The sequence below is a fragment of the Trachemys scripta genome, chromosome 3, assembly GCF_013100865.1.
Source record: "Trachemys scripta elegans isolate TJP31775 chromosome 3, CAS_Tse_1.0, whole genome shotgun sequence".
NCBI lineage: Eukaryota > Metazoa > Chordata > Testudines > Emydidae > Trachemys > Trachemys scripta.
In genome coordinates this window covers 162,070,509-162,091,298 of record NC_048300.1, presented here as the reverse complement: position 1 = coordinate 162,091,298, position 20,790 = coordinate 162,070,509, and the positions used below count along the sequence as shown (strand labels likewise).

Genomic DNA, 20,790 nt, shown 5'->3' with positions numbered 1-20,790 from the left:
AGATGTAGCATAGGTAGAGAAGGGGCATGAGTGGACAAGAGCTGAGGAAGCGTTGTTCCAGGTCAGCCATAAAAATGTTGGCATATTGTGGGGCCATGCGGGTGCCCATAGCAGTGCCATATATTGTCCCCAAATTTGAAATAATTGTGCGTGAGTTTGTAAAGTTGTTAATCTTGCAGATTATTAATGTTTGAAATTTGACAGTGGTGTGAGACTCTCCAATATGAAAGAGTCCAAGCTGTCATTGGGTGGTGTGTTTGTGGTTTAGTGGATTTTTTGTAAAAAAAAAAAAAAACTGTTGATGATTGGTCCTAATGATGCCAAGTTCAAAACCATATATCGACAGATGCTGATATAAGTTCTTCATCCAATCCCCCCAAGCTAATATAGACCATCAATGGATTGCTGTAATATACTGTGAATGGGAATGAGTACATAAACCTTAAAGAAGCTCCCATACGCCCCAAATGCAGCAGCTCAACTTTAAATGCAGCAGCTACTGATAACAAACCACCCAGTGATCTTCTCACTATATTGCTTACCCAGAAGACATTGGGTTAATTTAAATAGTAATGTTCACCTTTAAAATCCTCCATGGCAGTTTGAAGGAACCAAAATCTCCCTTGACAATAGTAGTTTAATCTTTCCAGTTGAATATAAATCTTAAGGATCACTCAAAAGCAAGATATAGAGCTTTCTCAATAACTGGCATGAGTAAGAATGAACAAGATCTCAACATCTTCAGAGCTAAGTGCAAGACTCACTTCCTTAACGTAGCCTGATGACAACAGTAACTAAGAAAGATACAATAGAATGCAGGAGAAGAAGCTTTTTCATAGACTCATAGAGTTTAAGGCCAGAAGGGACCTTTAGATCATGTAGTCCAGCCTTCTATATATCACAGGACATTAGTTTCACAGTTACCCTCGTACTGAGACCAATAAACGTGTATGTTTGGCTAAAGCATTTTTTTTTCCCAAAGGCATCCAGTCTTGATTTGAAAACATCAAGAGATAGGCAATCTACCAGAATGTCATGGGGTGTTAAGTCAAATGTCTTCCAAACTAAGTATATTACACTTGTACAGTTACCTTCATCAATTGGCATTGGAATCTCAAACAACAAAATTAAGTTTGTTTGAAAAGACTTATTTTCCACAAAACCATGTTGACTGGTATTAATTATATTCCTGTGCTTTTATTATTAGGTGAATCCTATATCTGCTTTTTCATTATGTTTCCTGGGATTGTTATCCCAATAACCAGCCCACACTTACCCAAGTCATCTCTTGTGCCCTTTTTTGAAAAGTGGCACAATATTCACACTCTCTCCAGTCTTCTGGAATTTCCCAGGTATTCTAACATTTATTAAAAATTATCATCATCAGGCAAGAGTCCTCTTCAGCCACCTCTTGTGGATGCAAGTTATCCAAACCTACTGCCTACTGATTAGATGCTAGAAGATATTATCTAATGTCCTCCTCCCTTACTAATGAACTGGAAAGTATTTCCTCTTCTGATATGAGTTATGCATGCTCATTTGTAAACTACGGACTGTTTGGAGTATATTTGTGATTTTTTTTTAATTTGTTTCCATTTTTGTATAGTTTTAGTACTTATAAAAGTTGATAGATTGACTGTCAGAGAGACTGTGATTTAGCCACAAAATAGGATTTCAGATATACCACAGCTCAAGTTTCACCATCTTGCACTATGTTTCTGATTAAGATGGTGGATAGTTTTCCATACCCATTCAGTTCTCAGACTCTCTTCTCAAATTGTCAGTTTTTCAGTTGTGATAGTTTATATGATATGGACATCCAGATAGAAACTGGATGCATACTACCAAATTTACTTCGTAGGAGTTATAGTTAGGTTGGAATTATTTCTGGCCACTTCTGACAGAGGCTGAATATGACCTGTCCATGAAAGGTTTAATATTCTTCACTGTCCGGTATATAAACATTAATCTTCTCAGTATTTATTCAGGAGCAATTTTAGAATAGCAAGGAATGCTGTTAGCACTCTAAAAGCAATCCATATACTAGAACAACAAACTTGAGGGATTTTCATCTAGAAGACAAATCTAGATGAGAGGTTACGCATCATGTTTGAATAGAAATGCAGTGAATAAGAATCCTATGCATGTCATCACAGTAGCATTCAACACTGATCTTCCTGTCTGGGTGATGACTGGAGTAAGTCACACTAATAAAGCCTCACTTTTCACCATCATAGAGCATTGAGAATGGCATCTAAAGTCTCTCTAAGTGTGGGTGTTGATAGCGAGGATATTTTCACTTAATGGTCTAGTAGTTTTAATTAGTTTTTGCTGTCCTAATTTTCCATTTTTATCGTATGATGACTTTAATTAAACTCTTCCCAGGTGCAATCTTTATTTTTATTTTAATCGTCCCAAAGGATTTTCCTAGGCTTATATTATAGCTCTTGTCACAACATCACTTAAAATGACAATATCAAAAGGTCATTTTAGCATTCTTTAAATAGTTCTCACATACGTATGTGTCCTACATTTCAAAAGTTAGTTTGGATCCTCTGAATCTGAGATTTATAATCGTGCTTCTTTTTGTGCTTTCTCCTTTTTTTTTCTGAAAATAAAACTAGCTTTGTCATTTTCTGTTGATATTTCAGCCTTCAGAGAGCACTCTGAGGTTGATTATCATCCTACTTATATGAGTTTAACACCAGTGCTTTAAGTTTGCGTTCACTGAAAGTTAGAGTATTCTCATAAAGAATGGCTTTAAAAGGTTGATGTAAATAAGCAGAAATAGTATTTTGGATTTCTATAGAATTCTGGATTTAGAAACATTGACTTGACTTCCAGGCTTTAATTCAGTCAATGGCTTTTGCTCAGAGCATGCACTATTAAATGAATGAAGTTCAAATACCAATATTCTCTGATTTGTGAAGGCTGCTTTGTGCCTCTCTGACACTACAAAGCAACGTGAAAACCAGCTTAGATGGCCACTGGAGTATTCCCCTTGCATATAGGCTAGTATTAACATGATTGCAAAAACTAAATGGAAAACTGTAGCTAGCAGAAGTGGTTAGCAAATGGATAATCTGCCTGGAGGATGGAACATGCAATGGTAGCTAACATGTAAGAACTAACATTAGTGATCACTTAACAGTCTGTTACAAATACTTCCACACAAATACATGTATATATAGACACTCCATCAAATCTATATATACAGTATATATGAATATATATCTTCTCTAATCTTCCACTTAAAAATGTACTGCAAACTTCTCCATGACGCCAATAAATTACATGACCCCATATTGTAGATTATCATGGACTGTAAATATTAAAAAGCCTCCTTTGAAATGTTTGTAAAATAACAAACATGTGCATGCTATTTCCAAGGCAGCCTGCACAGTTATCAGGATTTTGGAACTTCTGTCTCTAAGTTCAAAGGAAACAAGGAACAGGAAGATAACAGATATTTTTAACATCAGAAAAATTTGAACTTGGTTTAGATGTTAGGACAAATTCAGGTTGGAGCTTCTATTCCCAGCCTTGTTACAATTTTCGTTACTGGTTTCCAGTAAAGATAGTCCCAAATCAAAATCCTACAGCCTAACACCTCTGAATTTGGGGAATGAAAAGCCCATCCCTTATTTGATCTTGTGCAAATCCATAAACTTTTCTCTTTCACGATTTAAATCTTCATATGATATTTTGGGGTACATGTGGTCCTCTCTGTAATCACAAGATTGGGATTTTGGGAGGCCGGGACTCCAAAGATACAGTACTAGTGCAAAAACAGACGCTCTATGGCCTTGGAAAAGTCACTTGCGTACACTGCCTCAGTTTCCCACATCATTAGAAGTAGGATATTACTACTTAGCTACCTCAAAGAGCAGCTGAAAGATTTTTTAACCAATTAACCAATATCCTTTGGATAGTCTGATGTTGATGGGCATAAGTGCTAAGCATTATTATTAATTTTAGGCTCCAAATCACCACTACTCCCAGTAATCACTCTGAATATGCTGAATCACTCTGAATATGTTTCATTCAAATCTCCAGCCAGTAAAAATTCTTCCTTTTCTTTTTTCAAAGCCATTTAATTTTACTGGTGAACCTCCTTTCAATTACTCACTTGAGGATGGAAACAATAGAAATGATGTCTCACAGTCACAGCCTACATTGGTACTTGGGATTTTGGTGCAATCATAACTGTATTTCTTCAACACATCAGAGAAACCAAGCAGTACACTATTTTCCCAGTGCAAATCTCTGCACAGCAAAATCCAAGCATGCTAAGACAAATGACCAGCCTACTGTGCAAACATTTAAAAAAAAGTGTAGCTGTCAAAGAATGTGTTATTTAAATTCAATTTAGCATTCTTTCAGAGTCAAAGAAGTAATCAATAGATCCTGTGTGCTAACTAAACAGTAATGCCATGGGCCAAGGTGTTTATTGAACATTACTGTGGGAACAGTTCATTAATGAGTTTACTCTGAGCTAATGTAAACTACAGTACTATTCTTATTAGTGGAACCATTCAAAGAATGGCAACTAGCCAATAAAGCTTTCAGTGGAGTTTTTGTTTGTTTGTTTGTTTGTTTTATCCATTTCTCCATCCATTTACATATCTTGCTGAGTACATATATTAAAACAGAATAACATAAACATTTTAGCTGAATATGTCTGTCCTTTAGGTATAATCAGCATGAAGATAAGAACAGGGCTCACACTTTAATTTAAATTTTCTAAATTCCATATCTTTGTTCTACAAAATATATTGTTTTTAAATGATGGGATCATCTTGATTGTGGGAATGTTTTTACAATGTGCAGACCTTCCTGAAAAGTGACAATGTGTTAGACTATTAAAAAACACCCAACCTGTCATTGTCCCATATATATGAGAGCTGGAAACAATATATTATTAGAAAAACATAGAGTTCTAAAACCAAAACATTTAAGTGAGAGGAATGTTTGTGGCTAGAATTACAATCATTATTGTACTATGTCACAAAAGTTATCAGCTGTACGTAGTAGAACCCGAATACTGTGAGATGCTGAGCGCCCTCAGCTCCCATTGAAATAAATATTCATGGCAATATGTTTGACCTACCATGTCTAATTGATCAGCCTGACATTATTCCTGAATCAGACATCAGAAACTGACCCAGAACTTGGCTAAAGCTCTATCGGAACAATCTTTTAGTTTTTTCACATTTATACATTACACCTACAATGTTTGGCTTGAAGAATTTTTCACTTGCCTGAGAGGGTGTGTTCCCACTGTAGCTCTTCATGCACATATAAGTTATCAACCACACACATACACTTTAGCCACTTATTCAAGTTCCCCTCCCCATAGATAGGGAAGGAAGAGTGAACAAGTTAATTTATTTTTGTTTTTGCTCTTTGTTACTTCTTTTTATTACTTGGTAGGCTCTATGCTACTATGGTAACAAGGCAATGTAACACATAGATAATGGCAAGATTGCCCACATGAAGTGATGATGATGATAATTATTACTATTTGTATTGTTGTAGAACCTAGGAGCCTCAATCATGGATCAGCACCCCATTGTGCTGGGCACTGTACAAATACATAAAAAGATGGTTCCTACTCTCAAGAGCTATCTTTAGTGTTGGTTTGTGTAATTATTTCTGATTTTCCTAGGAAAAAAGGGTGGGAATCTGGCAATTACATACTAAAACTTTTGTTTGCACTCTTTGTTTTAAAAAATCCAGTCTCTTTTATGTTATTTGAAATGCAGTGGGAAATTATACTATAGGTCATGGTGCTCCCTAAGCATGTCCACTCACTCCTCTATTCTTTTCAGTTTGTGATGTAGTATGATGGATATGAATTAAGCCTTTATGCTTTTTTGGCACAGTCAGTGGTAAATTAGCAGGTGCAAAATAAGCATTAATGTTCTGTAAATTAAGCATCAATTTACTGCTTCTGTAGACCTCACCCCATAGTCAGAACACATGTGATATGAATAGATGCCTAGTCTAGGCACGAACTTCTTTTTTTGAGCTTTGAAGGGCAATATATTGCACTAGCTTATTGCCACCATTATTATCATTAAGTCCATCTGCCATCATACTTACTTTAGTGCCAGATTCTTTATAATCTCTCCTTACATTTTTGCACACAAAGCTACCAGTAAATATATTATTTGAGGATGAAATACTGAAAGGGAAAGTCATTTCCAAAGTACTTTAATACTAAAATATTTGGCCTATTTAAAATATTCATTCAGTAATCCTTCATTATTGCTCCTGCTGCTGGAATGTAGAGTGCACACTTCAGATCACCCGTTTTTAGAGAGCCCGCTCCACCTGGGAGGTGGCAGCGGACATACTTTTTGTGGAGCCCCTGTTGTGGTATGTATTTCATGGAGCATGACTTCCCCAATCATGGCTTTCAGCTCCCCTACTAATCTTAGTCCTCCGAGGTTTGCGCAGGCCTGGATAGTCAGCACACCCGAATCACCTGCTATTGGTATGGATGTGGCACAGGCATTTGCTGCTTACTGGAACCTGGAACAGACCCCCATCGTTGAATGATGGAGTCGTGGGTTTTGGATCTACATACACAATGTATATTTGCTGTTTGGAACATACCCACCCTGAAAACCATTGCTGTTCCTACCCTCTTGTCACATCAATTGAACCAACACAACATTTCCATGGCAGGACTCTGCAAGACCCATTGGAACAGCACTGGTGAGACAATTATTTCAAATTTGGTCATGTGAATTTCAGGGGATTTGCAGGATTTAATATCCCAAAGCAGCAACAGATATAGATGCAGACTAAACATACTTATTAACGTGACCTTAACTCTATTTTCCCTCTGCCCAAGGATACCAGCCTTCTACAACTCCCTTTACCAAACTACCCTACCCTACCCCTGGTCCCTACACAACAAATTGCTACACCAAACATTCACAACTAATGGTGTTAAGGAGTTATTTGGGGAAGGCGTGTGTGCAGAAGCACAGCTCAACTGGCAGAGTTAAAATTTGGGGTCTGTGATATATGGTAGTAATCATAAGATGGGTATCTGTGGGAGGAAGAACTCAGGGTATGTGCTGTTGGGAGGATTAACTTTTCATTTTCTTGTTTATGGCTATTCTCACAGTTTTTCAGCTGCATCCAAATTGGAACAGGAAAACTACTTGGCTAAATTCAAATTGTGATCCCCTGTTGAAAATTGTAAGGAGATTGGATTCACAGTTTTTGTTGTGGCCCATCTTTAATACATGAAGTCTAAAAATAAAATGTTTGAAAATCAAAACTATATTTCTTGAGTTTAAAATGATGTGCGAGTTTTTGCACCTGAAGATTTGATGACATCACTAACTTCTAGAAAATGAGCTGACAGTATCAGGAACATTCTCATGTGATTGGGATTTTACCTTCTCTTAAAGGGTGGATCCCAAACATTGAATTCATATTTTGGCAAGTATAGCAGGAACTAATTTTCAAATATTATGGATCAAAATATAATTATTTGTAGCTCTTAAGTCTAGACATATAATCTCATTGATCTGGAATCTAAAAGCTTTTAAATACTAAGTATCTCCAGGAAATGTATCGTGTTCAACTGTAAGTTTCTATTATCTAATTATTAATGAGTCAACTACTTAACTCTACATCTGTTACTCTGACTCATTCTGTGCAAACTACAGGGCTTCTGACAGGCAGTAAGAAACAAATAGCTAAGTAGAGGGGCCAGGAGGCTATCTTAGTGGCTGTGGTGTTTAGTGATCACTCAGTGCTTAAGGCGCTTTATTCAGTGAGCAGTTCCAAATGAATCTGCTTAACAACTAGACCTTCACAGCATCCCGCCTAGACACACTGTCTGGGAAGTTAAGCCCTTAAAAGCACAATCTCATCCCCACTCCCCAAAGCCAAAACTTAATAACATAACTTCAAAAAAACCCCAACATTAATATAACACTGAATTACAAATACTTATAACCAACCTAATACCTAAACTTACTAACAATGTTCAATTAGTCTTTGAGGTGCTGTTGCTTGGACTTAAATTAATCCTCTGGGACATCAGTATTATTGCTGTTAGGAGGTGGCAAACCCACTTGTTCCGGCTGCTCCATGTCTGGGTAATCAATTGTCTCCACCTGCTGAGGGGTTGCCTGTTTGAGACCCTCTCAGGAAAAATGACAGACTCAGTGCCCCTTGTCTCCATCATTCCTGGGATTGTGAGAAGGTGTCATCTGTTTCTCTGTATTATGTATCTACGTGGGTGACAACATCATAAGACTTTGTGGCCCCATTGCTTTTTGAGCCCATTGTGTCCCACCGTAGAGATGAACAGTATCATTTTTGTGAAATGGTCGCAGGTCCCATGACTCCAAATCATACTGTTTTTTTCTGCCTGATATCTCTCTTTACACATCTGTAAGTCTCCAGTGCCTCTGACATCAGTTTTTAACAGTTCAGGCAGTCTTGTTTTCAGAATGGCTGCAGCTGATAACCCATGCTTCACTTCTATCTTTCTTGACAGGTTTCAGAGTAGCAGCCGTGTTAGTCTGTATCCGCAAAAAGAAGAACAGGAGTACTTGTGGCACCTTAGAGACTAACATATGCATATGCATCCGAAGAAGTGGGCTGTAGTCCACGAAAGCTTATGCTCTAATAAATTTGTTAGTCTCTAAGGTGCCACAAGTACTCCTGTTCTTCTTCTATCTTTCTGTAATTTAACTGTGCTAAATATGGATCAGAGTCTGCTTCACATCCTTTTTCAATAGGCACTTTATTATTTGACATTATTTTCCACCAACCCATTGTACTGGGGATAATAATGGGGACTAGCAGTTACATATCTAAACCTGTACTTCACTACAAACTCGTCAAACTGATGCCTGCTAAACTATGGCCCAGTGTCAGGCGTTACTGTGACAGGATTACTATGTCTAGAAAAAAATATATATATATTTAATATGCACAATCATCTGTTTAGCTGTAGTCTCTTTTAGCAAGGCTGTCTGAGGAAAGTGAGAATAATAAACTAGGACAAGTACATAGTTTTTTGCAGCCAATATAAACAAATCTATGCCTACTTTGTTCCAGAGGGACATTTTATCCCGTGCCACCACCATGGGCTCTTTCACTTCAGTTGGCCTGTATTTTTGGCATATGCCCCAAGCCTTAACAGCTTCCTCAGTGTTGCTGTTCATTTGATGCCAGTATAAAGATATCTCTGGCCCATCTCTTAAATTTTTCAACACCACAGCTACTAGGACACACATCAAGCATCAAAAAAACAAACAAACAAACAAAACTTGGCATCAGCAATCTCTCCAAAAACTTTCCCCCTTGTACGTATTGTAAAATGTTCCCTTTTCACATATTTATTTAATTCTTCTGGTCTATACATAAGTGAAAGGCTCCTTTTTTTCTCTACAATAACCAACAAATAGCACTCTGTTGGTTCTTCTACTGGCTCTCTGATTCCCAGAAGAATGAATGTATCCTGCTCCCCTGTAGCCTCTGCCTTACAGTGAGGGGAGCTTTCCTAAGGCCATGAATTTTGGGGTAATTGGGCTCTTTCAGCTTATTCTGTACTCTGTTGAGGACTTCTTATCCTCTGGAAGATTTCCTCAATTGTTTTGGTTCCCTGCTCCTCCAAAGAGTGCACTGTCTTGATGTGAACAAGGGCTTGACACACTTTTAACCCAATAATAGGTTCTCTTTTCCCTAATACTATTACATATTGTATCTTTGTCATGTACTACTACAAATTGTATCTTTTGCAGTATGTTATTTATTCAGACCTTTAGTTTACATACACCTTCAATGTATGGAGATAAGCTTACCTCTGTAAGCCCTTAGTTTTACCTGTTTACCCTCCAGTATCTATGGCTTTACTTTTAGTGTTAGAAATACTGATTCTGGCAACACATTAGCTTGTGCGCCAGTGTTCAACTTTGAAGAAATAAATGTGCATTTGCTTTCACGTTGTTAGTCTAATAATCTTGGGCTGTAACATTGTCCATTGCTCCAGTGAAGCATTCATCTGTGCTGAGATGCTATCCTCTTTGTCCAGGCTGTGCACACTCTCGCAAAGTGATGGAATCATTTTTAGAATCTTTTCCCATATTCCAGGCATTGTCTTGGCTTGTGTTGCTTGCCATAAAGTGTTCTGTTCCATGTGCTGCTTTTTCTGGACTCCAAATCTGAGCTCTGTATTCCTTTCTGCCACAGGTCTCTTTTCTTGGATTCTTAATCAGAGCATTGTCTACCTTCCATAAGCTTTATTCTGGACAGGGTGACTTCCAGCTAGAAAAATTCTAATTACTTTGTCAGGGATTAATTCTGTGTCTTCCAGTAAACTCTCTGAATTTTTTTTTGTTCTAGATCCCAGACAGTCTGGTCTCCTATCAAGGTCTCAGTTATTTGCCAATCTCTACCTCCTCCCCCCCACTTTTTTTTTTTCAGGACTGAATCTTCAGCCTTAGATCAGTCACAAACTCTTCTATGGTTTTCCCTTCTTTTTGTACACTCTGATTAAAAACCTCTCTCTCACACTTTTCATTTTTACCTGGAGTGCAGTACTTTGTCAAATTTATATAATACAGTTTCACGGATATCTTGCTCTGCCTGAATTACCTGAAAACTGTTAAACAGTTTACCTGAACCTGCTACTGTCAGAAATAAGGCTACTTTTTGACAGAGTGAAGCACTCTTAGAATAAAGGAATAAAACAACTGAAGAAGATTTAGTGTCCATTTGCAACTGGTTGTGCACTGAAGACACTGGACATCTTATGTTTTTCCCAGTTCAATAATATGTATTACTAGCACCTTCCCCACTCAGGAGATTTTAAAAGGTTTTGCAAAGTAATACATTAAAAACTGATAGTGCAGCAATATTGTATGTAAACATAGCAGCTCTTATTTTTCCAAAATTCCCTAATCTTTGAGCCCATAATCAGTCCTGGGACTAACTGTTTGTAACTATTCTGAGATCCAAGCCTGGATTAACCAATGTGTTCTCAGTGTACTTTCACAAGGCACCCATCTCTGGGTGGCCTCCGACCACTAGAAAAAAAAATCCTCAATAATGCGGCAGCCCCAGCACCAGATGACAATGGCTCTCACTTATATTTGGCCTGCTACCCCTCTGTCATGATTGGTACTGCAGTGAGTGGTATGTAGGTCAGGACTGCTCGCAAGTGTGTGTGGCTGCCAGGGTAATTGGTGCCTGGGGAAGGGTTATTGGGGTATATGTGGAGTAGCAGGGGCATTTGGGAGTCTCTGTGTGGGTGTGGAGTGAAAGAGGCATTTTGGGATCTGTGTATAGGGCTGGGTATATATAGGCAGGGGAGCTTTCAAGGTGGTGGTGGGGAGGGATTCCCATAGTGCACAGGGCCCCTAAATTATTTCTTCTTGGCCTGTTGAGAGCTATGTGGCGTAACAGATAAAAGAATATGGATCTCCAGAGGCAATATATTCAGAAAATTTAACCTAGCTTAACATCCTTAGCAATATTTTAAGTTTAATCAACAACTGTAAGCTTAAAAAAAAAAGACTTGGACAGATTCCAGAGACTGGCAGACACAATAGACTGGAACTGACAAAGGTGGGAGGGAGACTGAAATAGAGGGAAAACCCAGGCTGGGGAAACACGGTAAGGAAGAGTGGGTCTGTATTCTAGCTGCACAGGAAGCTTGAAAACTGAGAAAAGGACATGAAGACCAAGTAGAAAGCTTTGTTGTTTGGCTAGGGGCTAATTCTGCCATCCTTATTCACACTGTAGCAGAATCAGGCCCTTAAGGATCACATCTGCTGTAGCAGGATTCAATATATATGGGGAGGGAGAAAAATAGTTAGCAAGAAGGAAAGGAAGATGGAATTTGATTGTCTGTTTATGCAACAATCCTATATTTAGTCAACATAACTCATTGCATCTCTAATCCTTTTCGTGTAAATGATTTATAAACTATTTCAAGATAAAGATTTTGTAAACAAACATCCATTTTTACCCTGCCCACCCTCTCTTCACATTTATAGAGCTTCTCTCTCTCTCTCTCTCTCTCTCTCTCACACACACACACACACACACACACACACACACACACACTCATTTTGCAAGTATTTCTACCTTTGTAACATATTTTAAGTTTCACGTTGTACATTTATAAAGTTCTATGTGCAATCAGATTACAAAGCCATATTAGTTAATGCTGTTACATATCTTGGTAAATGTAAAAAAAAATGGTACAAGGGATAAGCGGGGTTAATGCTGAATCTCAGACATAAGAATTTACATGCTTAGATTAATATTTATGCCGCAGCTGAGATATTCTAGGCACTTTACATATGGAAGGTAGTGGAAGGGAGCCAAAGGGTAATTTTCCTTTTAGCCTAAAAGGAACAAATCTGTCTCCTTCTGGTGGTTGAGGAAAAATAAAATAAAAGAGAGTTCTGCAATGTTAAGAGGTACAGTCAGGAAACTTTTTTCGCTGCATAACAACAAGAACTTTATTGAATTTAAAAACTTATAAGCAATGCTGCATATACCTTGTATGCCAGTAGATGGTGCCGTTTACATCAATTAGGTACCTACCTAACACTGGTCTGGATCATCTGCAGGAATAAATTGGTATAGCTCCATAGGCTCCAGTAAAATTACCCTGGTTTTCACCAGCTGAAATTTGGCACATTACTTTTATACAGAATGTTCAGAGAAAGTGCGGTAAGGTTAAGATGGGTTTCCATAAAGTAGTACAAGAAATGTGTACACATTTGAATATGATCTACTTGAAGGTTGTTTGTTAAGAAACTCTACGAAAAGTTTATCTAAGTAATATAAAACAGGATTGTGACACAACCTTTTTAAAAAATAAATTATGAACACAGAGGCTGGAAGCACCATTCAAATGCCTCTAAGCAGCATCACCCAAAGCTTTGGATATTTTTACTTAATACCAAGATCTTCGTATTCCCTGGTGATTACATAAGATCAAATGTCAAAAGTAACAGTAGTTTGTTGTTCTTCCATGTTACCCTGAGAAATTTGCATATAGTTTTTATAGCCTTTTAACTGGAAATCATTCCAACTTCCTTAAGAAACTGAAATAATACTCTAGGTTTTTCTAAGCAGTAACAATAAGAAAAGGATTTAAATCCAAAAAGTGCCTTTCACTCTCCTTTATTTGTGTGGCAAGTAAATCAGAGAAGGATTCAAAAACACTGCACAATCAAATAATGTTCTTCTTGTAATGCAAAAAAGCCACATACACAATTTCCAGTTTTGAATGAATAGATCCAGTTTAAAGATTTCAAGTTCAAGATACATAATTGCAGGATTATACCTATTATGATAATCACCTTTGTTGTAGTCTAATATGAATACTTTAATACTCAATCAGGGAGAACCTTGTGTCAATTTAAACATTTCAATCTTGCAAAAATTAGGATGGATGCAAAGGTTTATATTAGCATACATGGTTTTGACCCAACCTATGGCCTTGTGAATTACTACCTATGCCTGATCTGAAAATAAAAAGAATAATCTAGAGAACATCCCTCCAGATCAGGGGCTCCCAAACTTGATTCGCGGCTTGTTCAGGGTAAGCCCCTGGCGGGCCGCGAGACACTTTGTTTACCTGAGCGTCCACAAGTACGGCCATTTGCAGCTCCCAGTGGCCGCGGTTCGCTGTTCCCGGCCAATGGGAGCTGTGGGAAGCAGAACCCCTGCTCCAGATCAAATTTATTTTTTAAAATTTCAACCACCCAATATGCAAAAGCAAATAAAGTAAATTATTCAAATTTGATACAAAATCTTTAATTATTATTTTAATGTATTAATTCTAAAAATGTTTTCCTTTCATTAGGTACAAGAATAAGTTAACTGTCTATGGCTCAGATTCTGCAAACACTTCTGCCCATGCTAAACTTTAAGCCTGTGGATAGTCCTCTTGACTTAAATGGAACTACCCATTTGCTTAAAGTTAAGCATGGGCATAAGTGTTTATAAATGGCCCTGACTTGCAATTACTTCTTACTCTCTTGTTATAAATGGCATTCACCCGGAAGCAACATCTAAATGATATTTTTAGACAATGATATTACATGAATGGACATCAAATGAAAAGTGTGACAATCTCACCTGGACCTTTTGGATGCTAAAAGCCATACTGTAGGTTCTATAAGCTATTTTGAAATACATTCTTTTTTGAAAAAGAAAAATGGCAAATTGTTGTTTTCAACCCACTGAAATGGCCAATCCATCTGCAAACTGCTATATAAATTCCTCCATTATTTTCCAAGTTAAGAAAACTTTAGAGATACTTGAGCTTTTAAAAATACATTACATTGTTTGAATTCAGAATGTTTTTAGAATGGGTCAGTTCAAAGTTTGAAAATGTTAAGGTTCCTAGTCACTGAGCATTTAAGGTTCTTTTCAAACTAGTACCGCATGTACCACTACAAAAGAACCTAAGCAATGAAATATTGTATTACTTGGTGAAGAAGCATTAGATTGGACAAAATTATTCTGTTCTCTAAATCAGTCCTCCATGAAATTGCTTTAACTTTAGGAGAAAAGAGAAAGAAATTAGGCATTTGCTTCTTAGGACAAAGCTCAAAATAATAACAAGATGTACGGAAAATAGTGAAATACATACATTTTGAGAGACTCGAGGAAGAAATGAAGTATGTTTATTAGTTCTAATTTATTGATGATTCTCCAAAGAAAATGTATCCTCTTTCCAGTAACACACTCAACACCTATCTTTATAAATAATGCTTAAGGACTACTTCTGATCATTTTTAGCTTTCCTGTACAATTCTTTATCCAGAAAAAAATATGATAAAATGCTGTTTACACAGTTTGCATATAAATTTATGCTGGATTGAAATATGTTAAACAACATTTTCTCTTGTATAAAGAAGTATTTCTTGACAAGAAACACAAATAGAAAATAAAAACAAAAAAAAAACCCTGAGAATTTAAAATGCAGATATATGTGAACTAAGAAAATACAAAATTAGAAAAAAAAAAACCCATTAAGTAGATCAGTTATGGCAACAACCAATAAATTGCTGTAATTTATACTTTTCCATCACATTACTCAGAAGCATTTTAAAATAACAGTTTTATATTATAGTAAACTGAACTACTCAGTAAGTTACACTTCTGTGTGGTCCAAGGTCTAATCAATTTAATGAGAGATTAAAATGTCTCCTACACATGCTACATACATTGCATTACCTCTACAACCCAAGAATTATAACATTTTCAAGAACAATCTGCTATTTTAGTCAAATGAACTTTTCTATTATTTACAACATTTTCAGGGAAATGTATTATAAAAAATAATAGAGTGTACAAACCTGCCTGAACCCTGTGGGTATGTGTTTGGTGTGCTGCCACTAGCTGCAGCCTGGGTTATCTCAGCTACATTACTATTTTTGGCACAGGAGTCTGACAAGAACTAACACAAGTATGTCTACACAAGTTAGGAATCACACCACTCACTCCAAGTGCAGACATAGCCTTAGTGTTTGCAAGGTATCATGCACAGCTGTTGTACTATATAAATAACAGTGACAAACTACAGAACCATTAGTCTGATTTTTTTTCCCCTTCCCCTCTTCCATTTTACCTTTAGTAATGACATATCCTCTGTCTCCCTGAACACTGCCCTAGGAAAATTTTTGCCCAGTACCACTAATAACCATTCATTTAATTGAAAGAACAATCATCATTACTTGGCCACACAAAATGCAATAAAAATAGTAATTCTGTAATAGAACCAGATTTGAACAAATCTGGAGCAACTGGGGGAAAAATTACATTTTTGACTGATCCAGGTATAGTCCATTAGATATAAATACTGAACAATATCACATTTAACATACTGCTCATTTTAGCAGATTACATCATACACTACATTTAGCATATTTCTAGTGTAGCTATGGTAGCAGTCCTTGCTTAAACATGACTGGGTATGTAACTTCATTCCAAATTAGCTGAGAATGATGGAGAATCCTATTAAGTTCTTGATTCAATTTCTCACAAAGCAACTTTTTTCATATAGTGGTGACAAGAGAGAATATTCTTCAAGTTAATTCTGTTTTGTGTTTGTACGGGTGGTTTAGAGAGAGAGTGCAAGTGTGAGTCACATTTTTGGCATCCATTCTGCAGGAAGGGAGTGTAATTTCTTTCTTTCTTTTTTAAACAAGAAGTCAGTGTTATGAATTAGCATTCACCCTGCAGGTGGAAACTGAAGGCTCTGCGATGGCATACTAGAACTCTGTTGTTTACTCATCAGATATTTTAGTGTAATAAATAGGTCTGAGTCAAGCAAATCAGGAAAACCAGTTCAGTTGAGAGATTCCTCTTAACAATATAAAATTAGTGCTGGCTAGATTTCTACTACTCTCTGTTCAGCCTCTTGCTCACAAGGAGATCTCATGGGTTCATCTATGAAAAACAGCATTTTATGAGGGGAGGGAACTTTTATGGCCAAATTTTCAAAAGATGCCAGACCATCTGCACATCGGAAAATGTGATATTTGTGTGTGCATTCACTACAGCAGCCCTACAGTTTGGGAGAATGAAAGTGCAAATAGCTCAGTATATATCATATTAGCCAGTTGCACATAAAATTAACTAGTTTTCATGTGCATCCGCAGAATTGCAGGTAAACCTTCATCTTCTGGTTTTGAACTCCTGGTCCTTAAAGGCTGTGTTTGAAATAGTAAAGAACTAAAGAAAGTTTGCTGTTTAGAAGTGCAAGCATGAGAGAGAGACATGCTACAGACTGTATTTGCATAGTATAGTTTCTGCAGTCTGCAATACTTTTAGTCAAAAAACTTTTACTTATGTTTTCTCTTGGCTATACTCGAGAACAAGAAACACACACACATATTAACCATCACAGACTCTTTCCTGATAGACAAAGTTTGACCCTGGGCATCTAGACTTCAGAGAAATGCTAATGCAACAGCCGTGCAATGTTCTGCAATGAATTAATTGCCATAAATTCCAAATTGCTATATAAACAAAATAAGAACTGCCTTTCACTTGCTAGAAAAAAAAAAAGATACTCTTTTGGCAGTATTAATAATGGTGCTCATTAGTTATTATAACACAGAGTAGAGCAGTTCTGAGGAGCCAGACGGACTCTGAGTAGAACAGAGGAAAGGGAGCGGTCAAAACTGCATTTAGTTACTAAACGCTGTTAGTTGGACCCCACTAAATGCAGTTCCTTCATATTATGTTTGTTATGTAAAGAGCAAAAGACACAACAGATGTGAAATAATACATAGTTGTCCCACTGACATAGGCAATTAACCAAATGTGTTTGCCTACTGAACAAATTAAGGAACTGATTCTAATCTCTCACCACAGTTCACCTCAACAAAAGCATGTCTGATTTATTACGGTGCTAGTGAATCACAATTACTCCAATATCACTTAAAATCAATGGGTGAGACTCTGGTCCCTTTTAAGTCAATAGCAAAACTCCCATTGACTTAAATGGGTCCAGGATTTCTTCCACTGTATTTTTGTTGTTTGGGTATAAAAGTGTGAAAAACTAGTTTTGGTGTAATAGTTGGAAATATTATGATTGTCAAAGTTCAAACAAACAATCCTGTGTATGAAACCCAAAGAGTATGTATTCTACCAATGCAATTCCTTTTTTGGAGTGAGGAAGGTGGGATTGAAGGATGTGTAGACAGAGAATGCCCAAATCATAATGCTTTCATTTCTGGATGATCTAGAGGCCTGAAGAGAGATTTACCAGAAAATGCTCAACAACATATACAAACGAAACACAATCATCAATTGTCCTAGAGAAATACTTATCATCAAACAAGAACATAGAAAATGGGATGATTGTCCCATCTCTGGACTTACCAGATTGATGGTGCTTCAGTTCCACTGATCTCTAAGAAATCATATCCTTCCTCTAACTGGAAATCTGTAAAGACCAGAGCAATAGTATCTCCTGGTTCAGCCAGAATTGTCCATGTGCAGTCAGCATTATTTTCATACTCCGAAGGGAAATGAGGGCTTGAAATAGTTCCGCTTGTCCCACGTAGAGTTCCTCCACAAGCACCTTCAGCTGATGAATACAACAACAATTTCTAATGAAGTGAGGTTATCTTAGCAAACAAAACAGCAATATTTTTAATTATCATGGAAAATTGATCACTAGTATACACTACTGGAAAAATGCACCACATTTAAGAAAATGTAAAAAAAAATGTATATATATACATGTTTGTAAAGTAACAGTTGTGAGCCAGATTCTCTGGTCCGGTCTGTCCCCTTTGAGTCTTTTCTGGTTAGAAATAGCCCTGGCATAGTTGAATCCAGTATGAGCATAGAGTCAGTATACCACCCAGCACTGGGTATTTGTGACCAAATGCTCTGCTGGTGGAGAATACCTTAGCACCAAAGTCAGGGTTGAGGCAAAGAATCACCAGGGCATAGCTGACTGTCTGACAGCTCTGCCTCTAATTTATTCAGCAGAAGTTGAGCACAACAGAGACCCTGGCCTGTGGATTTTCTATATTAGTCATTTGGAAAGAGTTTTAAGAACTCTCTTCACGATTTTCAAAGCTGTCAGATATTTCCAGAACGTTTGTGGAATGTTGTAGTTCTTTGTATTACCAAGTGCCACTGTTTTATTACTACCTTTTTGTATGGCCACAAAATTCTGGTCTCTCATTCATGGCCATGGAGTCAAACTACAGGAATTCTACTGCAAGAAGGGCTTGTGTTCATGATCAGGGTTAGGTTTTGCCCCTTGACTCCCATTTCCCGGTTGCTATACAATACACCCTGCTGTTGGATCACCTGAGTTTATAATAGGGATGGAAAAACTGTTCAGGATAAAGTAATAACAAAATTCTTTGCTCGGAACTTGAACTATATCAGACCAAACATTGCTGGCCATTCAAAAACGTTACCACATTTTCTTCCTCTCTCGTACCCCATCCCAAATTGCCATGTGTCTCTTTGCTTCCATATGTCATCCGTAACTGGAGACAGAACTGCAACAGTAAAGATTGTTTTTGCAGACTTGTGACATGTCCAAAACCAGGAACTGCTAGAAAACTTGTGAGAAAGCCTATGGCAATAACCAATTTCTATTCTATATAGGTTGTTCCATCACGCTCATCACTGTAGATTGGATCACTACAATCGAAATCACATCTAGAGAGATTTCCTGAATAAACTGGTTTACATGCTGCAAGTTTTTATAAATAACCAACCTGTAACAGGGTGCTGGGCTAAGAGGCACTGAACCAGCCCCTGTTAGCTCAGAACCTGCTAGCGTAGCTCCCATAAAGGGGAACTGATTGGAGCTGGCAGGGTGTGGCTCATTAAAGGAGCCTAAGAGCAATCGCCTTTGAGCCTGCTGAGAGGAAGGCCTATAAAGCTGACAGGAAGGAAGTGGAAAGAGAGGGAGACACAGGAGGAGTAAGAAACTGCTGTTCCTACCTAGCAACAGGCACTAGCTGTCCCCCGGCTGGCTACCTAACTGCAATTGACTTGTAGATAGAGTTGTATATAGATGGTGGTGGGAATGAACACAGGGAAATAAACGGACACTGGGTTGCAAAATAAGAGGTTTCTGGCTAATTTGTACAGCGAGCAAGGAAGAGCTCGTCTCCTCAACCATTTAACTGAATCTTTTGTACTTTGCACGTCCTAGTTAATAGCATATATTTTTCTTACAATATATTATCTTGCCTTATGAGACAGAGCACAGAAATGTATAGCTAACTCTAGACTGTTATTCTACATGAAAGTAAGGAGTTTGCAATTCTTTCCCCATATAATTTCACTGAAAGCTTTAAATGTACTCTGACAAATATTAGCATTCAGTATAAAAACATATATAATTACAAAAAACATGTCAGCCATGTAGCTTATTGGTATGAAAAATTAAAAACCCAGTAAGTTGTCTTCAGTGATTCGTATTATGGCTACATAGCTACAGCAATAATAAATGTAAATGTTTCTGCGTAAGCGGAAGATCACGAGGACAGACCTGTTTAATTTTTACTCATTTGATTATCTTTCTTTACATAGCCTATTAGGTGTATATGAAGTTTTAAAAACAAATAGGTTGAGAAGGTCCCTGCCCCAAGGGACCTACAATATAATTAGGAAACACATTGCAGAAATAATTAAAGGGCTAGATACAAGATTGGGAGAAGAGTTGTAGGAGATCAGAGGTGAAAGGCTAGGCAGTGGAAGTGAACTTTCATGAAAGATTTGAAGAAAGAGAATGAACTCATTTGACACATGAGCAAAGGGATGCTGTTATGAGATAGACAGACAGAAGTGGGAGAAAGGGAGAAGTTAGGAGCTAGGACTAGCCAGAGGGGGACTGAAATAAAAGAAATGGCCTGAGAGATATGTAGAAGCAAAGCCGGGTAGATCCTTGAAGATAAAAACAAGGAATATGAATTTAATGATGAAAAGGCGAAGAAATCATTTAAAGGATTCAAGCAGGTGGTAGAGTTTACCACCTCTTTTGCAATTTACCAAGTAGCCTTTGAATTTAAAATGAATAGCTTTATAAAACAGTGTGTAGCAAAGGCTATCATATGGACTGGAAATTCCTGTACAGATTAGAATTCTCCCTCCCCAATAAATTTAATATACATACACAAGCTCCAAAGAGTAGTTTGCATTCTTCCTTCTAAATCTTTTGTAAGCCTGGTCTACACTAGGAGTTTATCTTGAATTTAGCAGCATTAAACCGAATTAACCCTGCACCCGTCCACAAAA

General features: G+C 37.3%; 1 protein-coding gene across 1 annotated transcript in view; it reads right to left on the bottom strand.

Moving 5' to 3' along the window:
* The window catches only part of LOC117875514 (CUB and sushi domain-containing protein 1-like), a 1,845,931-nt gene that overhangs the window by 958,424 nt on the left and 866,717 nt on the right, over positions 1-20,790 (bottom strand). The window contains exon 5 of the mRNA XM_034766897.1: positions 17,899-18,106. Within this exon, the coding sequence (XP_034622788.1) occupies positions 17,899-18,106 (208 nt within the window). The remainder of the gene's footprint in view (positions 1-17,898; positions 18,107-20,790) is intronic.